The sequence below is a fragment of the Macaca mulatta genome, chromosome X (genome assembly GCF_049350105.2).
Source record: "Macaca mulatta isolate MMU2019108-1 chromosome X, T2T-MMU8v2.0, whole genome shotgun sequence".
NCBI classification, from domain to species: Eukaryota; Metazoa; Chordata; class Mammalia; order Primates; family Cercopithecidae; genus Macaca; species Macaca mulatta.
In genome coordinates this window covers 32,512,890-32,530,612 of record NC_133426.1, presented here as the reverse complement: position 1 = coordinate 32,530,612, position 17,723 = coordinate 32,512,890, and the positions used below count along the sequence as shown (strand labels likewise).

The following is a 17,723-nucleotide window of genomic DNA, read 5'->3' as shown; positions in this document are numbered from 1 at the left end:
ATTTAATTAAAAAATAACTAATCAGAGAGAAATGGCACTATTGTCATGCAAAAGGAAGGCACTTTCTCTCTTTTTTTTTTTTTTTTTAAATGTCGTAATATCAGAAACAGACAGAAGTTGATAACTCTGGATGTCTTCTGCTCAGATCTTTCGTGAGTCCATTTTCTTCTAATTATCTTCTGGATGTATCCTTGAAGTCCAAACAATATTTCAAACTCAACAAGATGAAACTTAACTCATTGTACATTGCCTTCCTTTAAACCTGCTTTCCTTACTGAATTTCTTACTTTTGTTATTGCAGTAGCATTTATCATGACACCTGTACCAGAAAACTGGAGTCATCCCAAATTCATCCCTGTCCTTTCCCTTAGGAGCCCTTTGCATGCGATGTCAAAATATTTCTTAACCGTATCTTGTATGTATTATTTTATCTTTGTTCCTGTCAACATTTGTCAAGGTAAAGGCCATATCATAAACACCCAAAGTCCTTGCCTTCAGTCTTACTGCTCTTCTCCATATTGAAGTCAGTGTGGGTCCCCAAGAACCCATTTAATCATTTCTCCTTTGCTTAAAATCCTGAGTCACTTTCCATCCTCTACAGATTCTGGTATTTGGCCTACAGGGTATTTGATTACCTGACTCCTACCCTTCTCTCTAGACTTGTCTCATGTTATCTGCTTTATGTCCCTCAACCTGCGTTTGATTCATACAAGCTGTTTCTGATACCCTGTATGTTACCACCTCTTTGCACATACTACCTGGTTTAAACAGACGACTCTGCTTCACAAGATCTGCTTTGATGATTTCATCTATGTATAGAAAACTCATTTCAAGTTTTCCTCCATGAAATTGGCCACTTTATCTAGTGATGACTACTACCTCTTTGTACCATGTCTGTATAATAACTATGCCTGTTTGTGTACCTATCATACACTTTTGCAGTTAATACTGCTGTGCTTTATTCTTTTATTAGAATCTCAGTTCCATGAGATCTGTCTTACACATTTTTGCATGCATTCTCAGATATAAGTAATCAGTAACTCTTGTTAGATAACTGAATGAACCTATGAGCAGATGGTTGGATATAATTCCAAGAAAGAATTTTTGACTTAAAAGGGGGATCTTTTTGTTGTAAGGCAATTAGGAGAAACTCTACAAATAGACCCTTCCTGCTCTGTTCCTTATCTACAGTATGCCTTTGAGCAAGCCACTTAACCATTCTTGGCTTTAGTTTCTCCATCTTTAATATGAGGATTGTATTAGAACCTGCATTATGGGATATCTGTAAAGGGTAAAAAGGTAGTTGAGAAGCTAAAATGTTTAAAAATCACTGAAATATAGTAAGCAATAATAATATTAGTTACTATTATTATCATCACCCCAAAGCCTTCTTACAGTGGAATAAGAGTTGTGGAAACTGGCAAGCTGTTCTTCATAATAATATTTAGCACAAACCAGAATCTCTCGTTCAAGTATGTTTTAAAAGAGATGACATACTGAGTGGGAAGTTAGACTTGATGACCTCCAATGTCCCCTCCAATACAGGTGGAGTGCAAGAAAATAAAAGGAAATGCTGCCCAATCTTATCTAGTAGAAGCATAATTCTCCCTCATTCTGTAGAGAACTTCAGATTTAAAAAGCATGATTCTCAAAATTACTTTCATAAGAAAACACAATCTGAATGTAATGGCAAACTAGAAGTCAAACACTACATTCTGCCAATCATTTTGACCAGCAATGATAATTTTCAAAGGTAACATCTGGATAAGTGGACAATAAGAAGGACAGACATTTAATGGTAACATCCTTTTGGACACTGATGTTAGTGTCGTTAATAGTTTTAACTTGTGAAACGTATCACACAGGTTCCAAAGGGAATGTGCTATATCTCAGTTACAAAGAGAATGTTAAAATAACAAAGACAGTCACTTGGAAAGAAAATGGTATACTGTGAAAGGTAGTTGTTCAGAAAGACGATAAAGTCTGATTTTCTCTCATAGCCTAAATGTCACTTAGGTAACGAAAAGTTTTTATAGTACATATCTTTGGGATAGTATGAGAAAGAAATTTTACAGAATGTTGGCCCTATCAAATTAAGAAATAGAAGTTATTTAGGAAGAGGAACATGGTTGAAATATTTTAATGTTTCACTCACGTCCTAATTTTGTATTTGGTGAATTAAACACATTAAAAAAAACTGTAAATGTGATGAAAATAATCCACAAAGCTAAGCATCAACAGTTGTTGCCCATGAAGCAATAATTATAATGAGTAGCTGGTTTATTATTTTTCAGGAGTTTTACATACTTTGTATGTAATGTCACCCCTATATCACAAATGAGAAAACCAATGCATAATGAAGTTAAATCCAAGTTCATATAGCTTGCAGGTGGCAAGGCTGACACTGGTATTCAGATGTGTGACACCTCAACCTGGGATTTCTCCTAATCTCTCAAATTCATAGTAGAAAATTGCTATGTGACCTTGAGAAAATTATGTGATTTTTTTCAGTTTCAGTTTACTAATCAGCAAAGGGGGAATGCAGAAGCCTATCTAACAAAGTAATGTATTTGTACCTGTAAATTTAACTTGTTCATGCAAATACTCTCTATCTGTATAAAATGCAATATATTCATATATATGAATATATATAGCATTTGCATGAATGAGTTAAATTTACAGGTACAAATATATATAATATAAACATATATATATTTATTTTAGCACCTGTCACACTCAATTTCTATAGTATATACATATTTTTCTCTTCTAGAATAACAGTTCTAGAAGAGACCAGTTTATATATATATAGTTTATATATATAAGCAGTTTATATATATTACCACCTGTCACACTCGATTGCATTAGTATATAAAAATTTTTTTTCTAGAACAACACTGTTCAATAAGGAAGTTGCTATACACATTTGGCTATTTTGAGCACTTGAATGGTGACTAGTATGCTTGAGGAACTGGATTTTTAATTTTATTTACTCAAATATAAAATGGCATATCATTCAGTTATTAGAAAACTTTTGAGCATGTTTTGAACAGCTTTGATATGTGCATTTTTTCAACTGCACATTGTATCAAGTGTAAATAAATGTTAAATATTCTAATGAAATTTGAACATGCAAAGCCAATGTACTGTAAGTATACGGTTAACGCTGAATTTCAATTTATGTTAATACATGGTCTGTTGTAATACATTTGGCCAATAGGGTGTTAGGTAGATTTGAAAGAACACAATGTCTAGATTACTCCATCTGTTCTCTCTTCCGACTTTGATTTATGAGCTGAACAATAAATTATCTCATGGTAAAATTATCAAATGAAGCTCAAAGATAATAGTGGTCACAATACTTACCATACAAAATTACAGGAGAAATATAAGCAAGTATGCTGGAACAATAATTTTTTTTTTTTTTTGAGATGGAGTCTCGCTCAGTTGCCCAGGCTGGAGTGCAGTGGCACGATCTCGGCCCACTGCAAGCTCCGCGTCCCAGGTTCACACCGTTCTCCTGCCTTAGCGTCCCAAGTAGCTGGGACTACAGGCACCTGCCACCAAGCCCAGCTAATTTTTTGTATTTTCAGTAGAGACGGGGTTTCACCATGTTAGCCAGGATGGTCTCGATCTCCTGACCTCGTGATCTGTCCTCTTTGGCCTCCCAAAGTGCTGCGATTACAGGCGTGAGCCACCATGCCCAGCCAGTAATATTCTTTATGAATGCAAGTATTAATACATTTACAAAAATTTTTAAAGTGTATTGATACATAATATTTCTACATACTTATAGAGTACATGTGATATTTTGTTACATGCATGGAATGTATAAATGATAAATACTTGAGGTGATAGATAACCTTAATACCCTGAGGTATTTATCATTTCTATGTGTTGGGAACGTTTCAAATCCTGTCTACTAGTTATTTTGAAATATACACTGTTGTATCTAATTATATAATCATCCTACTCTGATATCGAACATTAGAACTTATTCCTTCAATCTAAGTGTATGTACCCATTAAACAACCTCTCTTCATTCCATCTGCACACCCTTACCAGTCTCTGGTATCTATCATTCTAATCTCTAGCTCTATGAGATCAAATTTTTTAGCTCCCACATACGAGTGAGAACATGTGGTATTTTGTCTTTCTGTGCCTGCTTATTTTATTTGTAATAATGACCTCCAGTTCTGTTTATGTCATTGCAAATGGCTTTATTTCATTCCTTTTTATGGCCAAATAGCATTCCACTATGTATATATAACCTGTTTTCTATTTATCTGTTGATGGTCTCTGAAAAAAATGTAAACTTTATGGCCCTTTTTAAATTGAAGTATCAAGCAAAGTACGTAAGTTATAATTACAGCTTAAAGACTTATTACAGAAGTAGCATACCATGATTCCACATCCAGAAAAAGACAGTATGTTACCAGCAACCAGGAAGCCTCCATCTAGCCCTATGGTATCATAAACTCTTCCCACCTCCTCAAAGGTAACATGTATCCTGAGTTCCAATGCTGCAGATTAGTGTTGCTACATTTTTAAGCTGATCTAAATGAAACTTTTATATATGCAGTTTTTAAATGGGCTTTTTTCACTGGATACTATATTTATGAGGTTCACTATATTGCTTATAGCATTACTTCATTAATTTTCATTGCTGGATAAAATTACTTTGTACAAACATACCACATTTTACATATTCTACTGTTCAGAAAATTTGGGGTGTTTCCAGTTTGGAAGCATTAAAAATAATTCATCTATGAACATAAATTATACTTTTGCATATATGTGTAAGATTTTGTGTTAGGTATGTACCTAAGAATAGAATTTCTTAACCATTGGGTATATGCATATTTAGCTTTCAAGATATTAACAAAGGGTTTTCCAAAGTTGTGTAAATTCATATTCTCACCAGTAGTAAATGAACGTACAAACTGCTTCATATGTTCTTGAATACTTGGTTATTAAACTTTTTAATTTGAGCCTTTCTGGTAGCTGTAAAATGTCATCTCTCATTTTTCAGTTGTATATGCTGATGACTAATGAAGTTGAATACCATTTCAGTTGTTACCGGCCATTAAAATGAACTCTTCCGTGAAATGCCTATTTTTCTACTGGATTTTCTATATTTCTCTTAGTGATTTATTTTAGTTTAAAATATATATATTCTGGATATTCTTTGTTTATCTCTGTTATATTTTTCTTTTTGAGTGGGTACCTTTTTACCCCTTAATGATACATTTTTTCATAAACGGAAGTTTAAATTTAACATATTTCACTTCAGTATTTTCTGTTATGTTTAGTGTACTTTTGTCCTCAGTTTAAAAATAAGACTGTCTACTTTAAAATTCTGAAGCTATGGTCCTGGGTTGCTATATAGGAACTTTTTGTTTTACCTTTCGTATTATGATCCACCTATTATTACAAGTATGAGAAAGGGATGAATGTCCATATTTTCCCATATAGATCCAACTGAAACAAGTTGACACTGTAGAATGTTGAAGAAAGGATGGTCTTACTGCAAAGCTTTTCAATAAGATCATCCTTTCCTCAATATTCTATGGTGCTGTCTTTGACAAAAATATTGTAAATAAAATGCCTATACATGCATGGATCAGTTTTTGGACTCTCATCAGTTTTATTTCTCTATTTGCCTATCCTTACACTAATACCACATTGTCTTAATTACTATAGCATTATAATAAATTTTAATATCTGATAACATTTTTTTTTTGAGATGGAGTTTCGGTGTTGTTGCCCAGGCTTGAAGTGCAGTGGCGAGATCTTGGCTCAGTGCAACATCCGCCTCCCTGGTTCAAGCAATTTTCCTGCCTCAGCCTCCTGAATAGCTGGGTTTACAGGTGCCCACCACCATGCCTGGCTAATTTTTTTGTATTTTGAGTAGAGACAGAGTTTCACCATGTTGGTCAGGTTGGTCTTGAACTCCTGACCTCAGGTGATCCACCAGTCTTGGCCTGCTAAAGTCTTGGGATTACAGGCATGAGCTACCACGCCTGGCCTGTATCTGGTAATATTGTAAAAGAAAACTTGCGCAGGCAGTTAAACAGACAAGAAAGACTTTATTCAAGACTACAGAAATATATGGATCAAGACTATTGCCATAGGGGAGAGAGATGGAAATCATTTCCAATGAAAGAAAGGCAGGAGAGATTTTAAGCACTGGGGAGAGCTAGTAGAAAACTACTGGAAGATGTTAGGGGGTTAGAATGGTGATTAGGCCATCTATGATTGTTAATTGGCACTTAATGAAGTTAAGCTCCTACCCTCCCACAGAGACTGGGAGATAGGTGTGCTATCATTAACAATTACATTTCAAAGAGATGGCTCCTAGGTCCTTGAGAAAGATATTCCTGGGTTGTAGAAGATTTACATCTCAAAGAGGCAGAGAATATGTTTATGGTTGCAAGTTTTCTTAAAGAAAGTTTTATGTATATATATTATATATAATATATATAAATATATATAGTTGCTCTAAGAAAAGAGAGGTCAGGAGCCTACAGTTAAATAAAAACCTGTCTAGAGTTTAGTTACATTAAGTTTGTTTTGGTCAGTTGGTCAATAAAAGCCATTTTATTTTCTTCCGTTTTAAAGATTATCTTGACTGCTTTTGGCCGTTTCGATCTCCATATGAATTTTAAAAACAGCTTGTGAACCCTGCCCCCAAAAAGAATCTGTTGTGGTTTTAATTGGATTTCATCTATTCTCTGGATCAACTTGTGCAGAATTAGCATTTTAATCACATAAAGTCTTTCAATCCATGAACATGGAATAGCCTTTCATTTAGTTAGGCCTTTATTTTCTCTCAGTAATGTTTTATAGTTTTTTTTGAGACGGAGTCTTGCTCTGTCACCCAGGCTGGAGTGCAGTGGCGCGATCTCCACTCACTGCAAGCTCCGCTTCCCGGGTTTATGCCATTCTCCTGCCTCAGCCTCCCATGTAGCTGGGACTACAAGTGCCCACCACTGCGCCCGGCTCATTTTTTTTTTTTTTTAATGTATTTTTAGTAGAGACGGGGTTTCACCGTGTTAGCCAGGATGGTCTCGATCTCCTGACCTCGTGATCCACCCGTCTCGGCCTCCCAAAGTGCTGGGATTACAGGCGTGAGCCACCGCGCCCGGCCGTTTTATAGTTATTAAAGACTCTTATACTTCCTCTAAGATGTATTTCTTGGTTTTTTAATATTTTTAGTGCTATGAATATATTTTTGAAATTTCATTTTCTATTTATGCTGATATGAAGAAATACAATTGATTTTTTCTTGGTCTTGTATCCAGAGACCTTGCTACATTTACTTAATAATTTGAATACATTGTCTATAGTATTATTCAGATGTACATATATAGGTTGTTTTTGAGTAATGACAGTTTTCTTTCTCCTTTTCCAGTTATTTTTCAGATTATTTTTTTTCCCTGACATATTGTACTGTATAAATACTCTAGTACAATGGGAATATTGTGGATATTTATTTCTCATTTTAAGTCTCAGAGACAAGACCTTTAATAAATCATCATTAAGTATGATCTCTCCTGTAGGTTTGTTATAGATACCTTCTGTTCTTAATATTCTAAGAGGTTTTATTATTGGATGCCAAATTTTACATATTTTTCCAGAATCATTTGAGATGGTCATATTTTGTTTTCTTATTTATTCTGCTATATGTCAAATCACATTGCTTGGTTTTCTAATGTTAAAGCCTTTCTTCCTGAAATGAACTAAACCTGGATAAGACGTATAATCTTTTTTGTGTATTGCTAGATTTTCTTTGATTCATAGGTATTCCTTTATGTCCATGAAAATGGCCTGCTATTTTCCTTTCTTGTGATATACTTGCTAGGTTTAGGTACCTGATTATGCAGGCTTGGGAACTTGCTTCATAACTGGAATCTGCAAATGGGAAAGTTTTAAATTAACGTTTTTTTAATGTATTTAATACGCATAAAAATGTCCATTTTTAATTGGAATTTCAAAATTGCGTATTTCCAGATTTTCCATTTTGGAGTCAGCTTGAATCATTTGTGTTTTTCTAGGAATTGGTCTATTGCATCTAAAATTACAGATGTATCCAGATAAAGTTCTATTTAGTCCCTATGGTATTTAATAGTATTTTATTAGTTAGCATTGTTTGAAATTGAGAAAAATGTGACATGAACAAAGAATTTCTAACCTCTCTGGAGAAAGCAAATGATCTAATGATCGTCAGTCTGTTTTTCTACATAGTAACCAGAGCAGGAGTCAAGTTGCCCTGTTCTTTCCAGCACAGACTCTTCATTTAGCCGCAGTCCCCATTACTACCCATTCTCTTACACCTACATTATTTTATGCATTTTATTAGTTATGTACGTTAGAATTTGTGATTTCTTGTGGATGAAAAGTTGTGATGTCAAGATGTGGCATGAGACATAGAGGGATATTTATTTTCTATGCCCTTACTTTTAAATAAGATACCTATTGGAGCCTGGACTCAGTGGCTGATGCCTGCAATCCCAGCAGTTTGGGAGGCCGAGGTGAGCAGATCACTTGAGGTCAGGAGCTTGAGACGAGACTGGCCAACATGGTGAAACCCTGTCTCTACTAAAATACAAAAATGAGCCAGGTGTGGTGCCTCACACCTGTAATCCCAGCTACTTGGGAAACTGAGGCACAAGAATCCCTTGAACTTGGGAGGTGGAGGTTGCAATGAGCCCAGATCGTGCCACTGCTCTCTAGCCTGGGGGACAGAAAAAGACTCTGTCTCAAAAAAAGAAAAAGAAAAGAAAGATACCTATTGGAATATGACCTGGTGTTTAAAAATGTAAAGGTAAAAGATTTCAACTCTTGTACAAAACATAAGCTTTATCAACTATAGAAAAAATGCAAACAAAATTATAATTTTGTGTCCTTCTAAAATGTTTAACTTTGTTCTATATTAAAATTCTGTCATGTTCCAGATTTATCACATCTGGAATAAAGGCTGGTTTTTCTACTGACTGAGCTCTAAAGTCTTACTATCACAAGTATCTCAATAATTCATCACAGTTTTAAGAGCACTTTCACATTTACTGATCTATCTGACCCTAGCAGTTACCTGGCCAGGAGAGTCGGTACTATTATCTCCATTTCACTGGTGAGAAAACTAAAGCACAGCAAGATTGAGTTTGTTCACAGATGTTATGAAGTTGAACAACAGTAGAACTGAAGTGAGAATGCAAGAAGTTTATATTTTATGTAATGGTTAGCAGATTCAAAGATCCAAAAAGATGATTCTAAGTCAAAAATTGGGGGGAAAAGCCACCTATTGATAACTACAGTGGGTAGTATTCAGCTTTGGAACATTTGTGCAAGACATGAACCTCAAAGGTAAGGAGCCCACCTCAACGAGCTCAGAGTCTGCGAGGTATAAAATGATAAAGAAGAGGAAACCTCCTGGTACCAAGGAATGCCTGGGAATGTGATGAATGCTGAAAAGAAGACTGTAATGCTGGAATGCTCCTTAGAACTCCTGCTCTGTATTTTCTGGCATCCCAACTGAATAGACTGGTGGGAGCTGGAGAGTACAGAGTTTATTAAGCTGCCAAAAAAACATTAAATAATATCCTGCAAATAATAACAGCAGTGAAAACAACAAAAAGGCTTTTCCAGATTTATTCATTAGCACTTTGTATACTCATACAAATAAATGATATATGAAACTGACTGAAATAGCGTAGAGAAGAACATGCTTCTTCAAGTTAAAATCTCACTACACTTTGAGCACAATTGCAAAGGCAGAATTTAATTAACAACTCAGTCATATTTACCTTTTAAAAATAAATCCTGGCAAAGGCCACATGTTCTTAATCTGGAAGTGCAAGTATTTTCTGACGTTTTATGATTAACCAAATATAGAGTTACAATATCAAATGTTTTTGAATCAAATTATAAGCTTCAAATCCTTGTCAAGCAGATTAGATAAAATGTTAAATCTAGTCAAACTTCTGCTAAAACAAAATATGAAAGGACTCCAAAGGGATTCAGCATCCGGATATCTCACTGTAGGTTGTGTAGCACAAATTAGAAGGCATATCTTTTATAATGAATGCTCTACTGAGTGAATACCATTATGAACGAGCAGGAACTTGTAGCCAAATGGATCTGAGGTCAAATCCCAGACACTCAGTACTGTGACTTCTGTGACCTTAGACAAGTTACTTAACCAATCTGTCAGTTTCCTCATCCGTAACCTGCTCCTTTGGAAGTGACAGCTAAAAGTTCCTTGAGTTCAGACACAAGATTATTACAGGATCATTTAAATAGAAGTAAGAATTATACTTTCAAAAAAAACTTCCAGTCATTGTTTCATAACTCATCAAAATATGTTTATCTGCCCTGTACCATATGTTAGTGAAGATATAAGGTACACCATTTTATAGTATGTTGCTCCAGTTAAGTTTGTAGAAGCGTGTAAAACTGAGAACCAAACCATACCCTTGCTAAACGCTATTCAGTAGGACTCTGCCACATTTCTAGCCTCGTAATGGATTTTTGTTGTTTTCAGTGGTTTTTGATGTGATTTCCATTTTACCATCAGTAAGATTAAATTGCTTATACTTTTTAACTGCATAGTTGTTGATAAAGTAAGAAGGAAAAATCAAGAAATAAGTGATTTTCAGAAGGCTCATTACACACAAAATTCATTTAGTGGAGGAGTGTATTATAGGGTCTTAACCTACAATAAAATAAGATGGGTTGGTTTTGGTCTCTCTCTTTTATAAAGCCCTGTTGCTGATGCATTGTGTGATCCATGGCACATAATTGTTTCCACCTTAGTGGATATGTGCCTGGGAGCACTCTATATCTTAATGCCAATACTGATGGGCACAGTTTAGGTTTCATATTCTGTCCCTGGTTCCCATAAATTCAAGGGTAACCATACTTAAGATTTACTTCCCAGGCTTGTCAAATTTTCCTCAGTTACCTTTATCCAAATGTTTTTTTAGTAGCCATATTTCACTTTTGCATTGAAATGGCAACTCAACCAAACAAAGGAATTCAGATGAGAAATGCCCTTGGCACATATAACAATATGAGATGTGAATTAAATGGGAGGAAAAAATCCTCCCCATTGTGGATCTGAGCATGGACGATAATGGAGTTGTGATTTAGTCCATGAAAATATGTTAGACAAAGTGAGCTGACCTTTAGCTTCACTTACTGCTGAGACAAAATGAGAACATAAATAAAAATTAACTTCTTTTACCATTTTGTGAGAGTTTATAATTCATTGGTTATACGTTTATGTGTATAATGTTGATCTAGCTCTATAAAAATGTGCATTATTGCTAAAAGCTCGAGGGATTCCTGTACGTAAATAGAAACTCAGAGAAACACTGAGTTGAAGTTGCATATTTTTTTTTCTCTAGAGAAGAGGTTTCTAATCCTAATATAGTGGTTCTTTAAAAAAATATATTAGCCCCATTTGATCCAATTTCTTACACTTGTCTAGCAATTTTGTTAAAGCCATTCAGGCAAACCAGCATCTTTGAGTGATTCTAGAGCTGAGGGATAGTCTTTCAATTGTTTTGCTTCATTCTTTGTAATTCAAATTAACGCCAATATTGCTAAGCAATAAATAGGTAAATCCATAAATTTAAGCACTTTGCGTACATCTATTTATACTTGTACATATGACATCACAAAAATGTATGGGCAGATGTGTACAACGTATGAGCAAGTAATTTCTATTTCACTTATCTACTTACACTGAGATCAGTAGAAAGCACTATGCCCACATTGCTACAGAAGTGACTTAGTTTCAGTTCATTGAGTATTTTCTAAGAGTAACATAGGTTTAAGCAATAGAATATGTTACTAAAGGATATGTAAAGGATATGTATGCTCTCTTGTGTTGGAAACCTTTAAAGAATATACTTGAAGACTAAACATCTATTTGTAAAGATCTAATGGGTGCCTTTCTAGAGTGAATACAGTAAAATAGATGACCCTTGGCAGTTCTTAGATTTGATGTAAGAACCATGATCAAGCAAAATGTAAACAACGACCAACTCTTAAATAACTTGTTTCAAATCAATAATACTTTCCAATACATACTCTTGTTTAGTATTTGCAATTCTTTAAGGGGTTGGTATTATTTTCTTTGACAGACATTTAGACACGTATTTCTTGGAAAAGAATCCATCTCTCTTAAATGTCTTTTGTATTACTCCTTTGTCAGGGCTATCATTAAAAAATAACATGGACTAGTGGCTTAAACAATAAAAATTTATTTTCTCACCATTCTGGAGGCCAGAAGTTCAAGACCAAGGTACTGGCAAGGGTCGGTCTCTTGTGAGGCCCCTGTCCTTGGCTTGTAGATGAACGCCTTGTTCCTGCGTCCTCATGTGGGGTCTCCTCTGTTGTACACATCCCTGGTGTTTTGCTGTGTCCAAATGTCCTCTTCTCATAAGGATACCCATCATATTGGAATAGAGCAACCTTAATAGACTCATTGTAACTTAACGTCTATTTAAAGTCACTATCTCCAGATATGGGAACATTCTGATATAGTAGGTGGGGCATAGGGCTTCAACATGGATTTCAGGGGACACTATTCAGCCTGTAACATCTTCTGTTTATATTTGGCATATCCAGATAGTTGATACATATTTGTTATATAGTAAATTAATTACCAATGAATGAATGCATTGATGGCTATCATTAACTGTAAGCTAAATATTAGCTGAATCACAAACTTTCTCCGATAAATTATCAAAATTATCTATAATCATTATTTGGATACAAAGGACACTTTTAGTGGTATTTTTTAAATAGTTGTCTTAAATAGGTTGCCTGTATACCCAAAAGAGTGTTTACAGCAATCCCTCCCTCCCTCCCTTATCCATGGTTTTGCTCTCCTTGGCTTCAATTACTGGCAGTCAGCCATGGTCAGAAAATATTAAATGAAAAATTCCAGAAATAATTCATAAATTTTAAATTGCATGCCGTTTTGAGTAGCATGATGAAGTCTTGTGCCATCCCACCTGTGTCCCACCCAGGACTGAATCACCCCTTCGTCCAGCGTCTTCATGCTGTCAATGCTACCCGCCCATTACTTATTACCTGTCTAGGTTCTTAGATTCACTGTCATGATCCCGCAGTGCTTGTGTTCAAGTCACCCTTGTTTTACGTAGTCATGGCCCCAAAGTGCAAGAGTAGTTATGTTGGCAATTCACATATGCTAAAGGAAAACTGTAAAGGGTTTTTCTTTATGTGAAAAGGTGACAGTTCCCAACTTAATAAGGCAAAAAAATCATTTGCTGGGGTGGCTCACAATCTGTGGTAAGAACAAATCTATCTGTGAAATTGTGAAGAAAGAAAAATTCATAAATACTATGTATAGGGTTTTGTAGTAGCTGCAGTTTTAGGCACCCACCTGAGGATTTTGGAGCATATCCCATGCGGATAAAGGAGAACTACCATATTAGTTTTTTGTGACTCATTCAGTGAACACAATTGCAATATTACATGCATCACATTAATACATCTCAGAGTTTCAATAAATGTGAAAATCTTATGCAACCTAGAATAGGAGATCTTTATTTGGATTTGTATTCCCACTAAAATCAATTATATATTTCTACCTATGGGGTTACAGGCTTAAAATACTGCTTCAGTGGACACTATATGTCTTGTAGTACTAGAGAGAAGATGCTGTATGTACTTGGAAGTCTCTATTTTGTTTGTGAATATGATGCTATAGCTTGAGTTTGCCCCTTCTTCCATTGACTGTCGTCTTTACTAGAGTTGATGGGCCACAATAAATTTCCCACATTTTGACTTTTAAGATCTGCATCATCACATCAGGCAGATGGTGTAGTTTATACTTAAGAGGTAAGATTTTCTCCATTTGAAGCTTTTTTCTGCCACAACTAATCTATTAACCATTTTGTTACTTGCCATTTTACCTGACATGTACTGACAGGGTCACTAGGAAGTTCACTAAAGAAATTCAAGTATGTTTTAGAAAAAACCTACATATACGCATTCGTAATAATTAAATGGTTGAAGTTATTGAATTCATTGATTTAAGGTTGGCACATTTCCTGTGGGTGTCTCACATCACTGAGAGCTATGGCTTTTATTGTAAACATAATTCAAAATAAGTTGAGTAGAAAGTGAAACTACAAAAAATAAAAACCAGTTACATTATGCTGAAAGCAATAACATTGATATTTATGAAGAAAAACTGAAAACTCACTTATGACTGAGCTGCATATAAGTACATGATAATTTTAATACTGTACGAAAATGTTGACTGCCTTCTGTTTATGTGTGTATATTTTTTAAGTGGTGGTAGATGAAACAATTTAAGAAACGTGACTCTCCAAGTCACTTAGAAATAGGTGGATTAGGGCCAGGTGCAGTGGCTCATGCCTGTAATCCCAGAACTTTGGGAGGCCGAGGCAGGTGGATCACCTGAGGTCAGAAGTTCGAGACCAGCCTGGCCAAGATGGCGAAACCCCGTTTCTACTAAAAATACAAAAATTAGTCGGACATGGTGGCGGACACCTGTAATCTCAGCTATTGGGGAGGCTGAGGCAGGAGAATTGCCTGAACCCAGGAGGTGGAGGTTGCAGTGAGCTGAGATAGTGCCATTGCACTCCAGCCTGGGTGACAAGAGCAAAACTCTGTATCAAAAAAAAAAAAAAAAAAAAATCAGTGGGTTATTTTCATGATGCTAATTTCATTTGCATTGTTTAAATCATGTGTTAATATCCTCTAGATGGGTTAATACACATACATAGTATCAAGTAACATAGAAGTTATGAGACTTATCTTAGATAATAGATTTTTCAAAAATATGAGTTATAAACATTTTTCTAGGTCTAATTCTATATAAAATAAAGCATGTCAGTATTTTATGATTTCTAGCTTTAAAGGTCCAACATATATGAGAAAATAAGTTGCTTATTTATGTGAAAAAGTCACAAAAAGTTGAAATTTTAGGCTATAAAATGCATCATAATGAGGTTGAGCTAAATGCCATTTTTTAAATGCTTCCTTTGCATAGAAAGCATCACAATACGTGTTTTCCTTCCAAAAATCATTGGTAGTTGGTTTATGTTACATATTAAAACAGTGTGTGTTCTTAGATGTTAGTGACACATTAATGATGTAGTAGTTTTTACTCGGAGATAAGGTTTCTCACTAGAGTAGTTTAAAAACAGAACATTTTAATAATTTTGTAATAATTGAGAAAATTGAAAAATCTACATATGAATAGAGCTTAAGTTACTAATAACTTTCTTCTGCAATCCAAACGGTAGGCAATTCTCATTATGCAAGATTGCTTCAATTAAGAGTCTTTTGAGGTATTCTATTTAGTAGTCAGATTTTTATTCTTTAGAGTGTATTTTCAAACCTAAGGAAGATACACCTTTTACTTGTTCTCATTGCAAAATCCTCTCTAATTCTGTATGTATGTCTTTGTTATCTTACGTTTGCTATGGAGCCATGTTATATAGTGATATAATAACCACTTCATATTGTTTGTATCTTTGCTTTTCTACGAAGGGTACAAGACTTGGTCAGATAAAGACAAAGTCACACCCCTTATTTAAATGTAAGCAGATCAGGAAGAGTGTCCTTTCCAACTTCTAGCATACATAGGAGACTCAAATTAGATACTTTGGCGGATTATTCATGCCATTTTTAATAAAACATAGTTACCAATTGTTTACTGATGCTGTGGTTGATTGTCTCTTCCCCAGGTATTGGGAGATCGATGGGCAAACATCTGCAGATGGACAGAAGACCGCTGGGTTCTTTTACAAGACATCCTTCTCAAATGGCAACGTCTTACTGAAGAACAGGTGAGTCATGTGTGAGAAACTAGCTGTAAAAGGCATGGGGGGATAATAAATTGGAAAAGTAAAGATTTATGTTTATTTATTCCTTGGAATTCTTTAATGTCTTGCAGTGCCTTTTTAGTGCATGGCTTTCAGAAAAAGAAGATGTGGTGAACAGGATTCACACAACTGGCTTTAAGGATCAAAATGAAATGTTATCAAGTCTTCAAAAACTGGCCGTATGTAATTTCTAGCTTTCAATAGTCTTATAACCCAGTAGTGTATATTATCACTATTATTTAGTCTCTTCTTTGCTATGGAATATTAAATGTTTATTTTTGCTTGGATCATAGATTATTCAAAAATGTCATATTTCTACTTTTCTGAATTAAAATGGGAAAAAACTCTAGCTGGATTTTCAACTTTGTTTTTCAAACAAAGTTGTACTATTGATAAAACACAGCATACCAGAATAAGACTTCAATTAAAGTTAATAAAGTAATACTAAGAAACGTTTGTGAGCCTTTCATAAAGTTCTAAGCAGCATAGTTCTAAAAAAAAAAAAGAGACTAAAGTTGATTCTCAGAATAATATGTGAGAGATACTAAGTGACGATTATCCTCACATTGATGGAGTTTAACCTTAGTTTATTATAAAGGGATACCTGAGACTAAGTTACTTATAAAATAAAGAGGTTTAACTGGCTCATGGTTCTGAAGGCTGTACAAGAAGCATGACACCAGCATCTGCTCCTGGTAAGGGCCTCAGGAAGCTTACAATCATGGCAGAAGGAGAAGGGGAGCCAGTGTATATCACATGGCAAGAGTGGAAACAAAAGAGATAAGGGGAATGTCCCAGACTCTTTTAAACAACCAGATTTCATGTGAACTAATACTGAATGAGAACTGACTCATCATGAAAGGGATGGTGCTAAGCCATTCATGAGACATCCGCCCTCATGATCCAATCACCTCCCACCAGACCCTACCTCCAACACTGGGAATCACCTTTCAACATGAGATTTGGAGAAGACAGAGATCCAAACAATATCACCTACTTTTGCAAACAAAATACATTAAAGCCAATCAAATGGCATTGATTATGAATGCCTCAAGTTTTGAGAAATGAGATTTCTTTGCAGTAAATGGACTTCAGAAAAGGCTTCATTGAAACATTTGGTTTCTGCAGGAATTTCCAAGATTAAAAAAAAAAAAAAATACGGCCGGGCGCGGTGGCTCAAGCCTGTAATCTCAGCACTTTGGGAGGCCGAGACGGGCGGATCACGAGGTCAGGAGATCAAGACCATCCTGGCTAACATGGTGAAACCCCGTCTGTACTAAAAAAAAAAATACAAAAAACTAGCGGGGCGAGGTGGCGGGTGCCTGTAGTCCCAGCTACTCGGGAGGCTGAGGCAGGAGAATGGCGTAAACCCGGGAGGCGGAGTTTGCAGTGAGCTGAGATCCAGTCACTGCACTCCAGCCTGAGCGACAGAGCGAGACTCAGTCTCAAAAAAATAAATAAATAAATAAATAAATAAATAAATAAATAAAATAAAATAAAAATACTTCAAAGTTTCTCTTACTCTGTGAATTTCATCATTTCTAGTAAAAGAGGCCAGTCTGATACTGTGAGCTTAATTTTTCAAGTGAAATATTCTGTATTATGATTTCTTAAAATTTTTGATAGATTTGATTAAATGTTCACTTGATATGAACTTTTATAAAACAAAATGATTGTAAGTAGTGTTTCATAATTTCACCTGAGTGAATCAATTTATATGTGTATTAATATTATATATTGTACTTCATAATAATGAAATCATTTCTAAACTTAAGTAAATTTTTCCACTTATTTTAAATACGTACCATTTTACCGGATATTTGTTTCATA

At 35.1% G+C, this 17,723-nt stretch overlaps 1 protein-coding gene across 9 annotated transcripts in view; it reads left to right on the top strand.

Moving 5' to 3' along the window:
- The window catches only part of DMD (dystrophin), a 2,157,177-nt gene that overhangs the window by 631,287 nt on the left and 1,508,167 nt on the right, over positions 1–17,723 (top strand). For all 9 annotated transcript variants that reach the window (XM_077988314.1, XM_077988313.1, XM_028842274.2 and 6 more), the window contains 2 exons: positions 15,756–15,857; positions 15,965–16,072. In XM_077988314.1, coding sequence (XP_077844440.1) covers positions 15,756–15,857; positions 15,965–16,072 — 210 coding nt within the window. The remainder of the gene's footprint in view (positions 1–15,755; positions 15,858–15,964; positions 16,073–17,723) is intronic.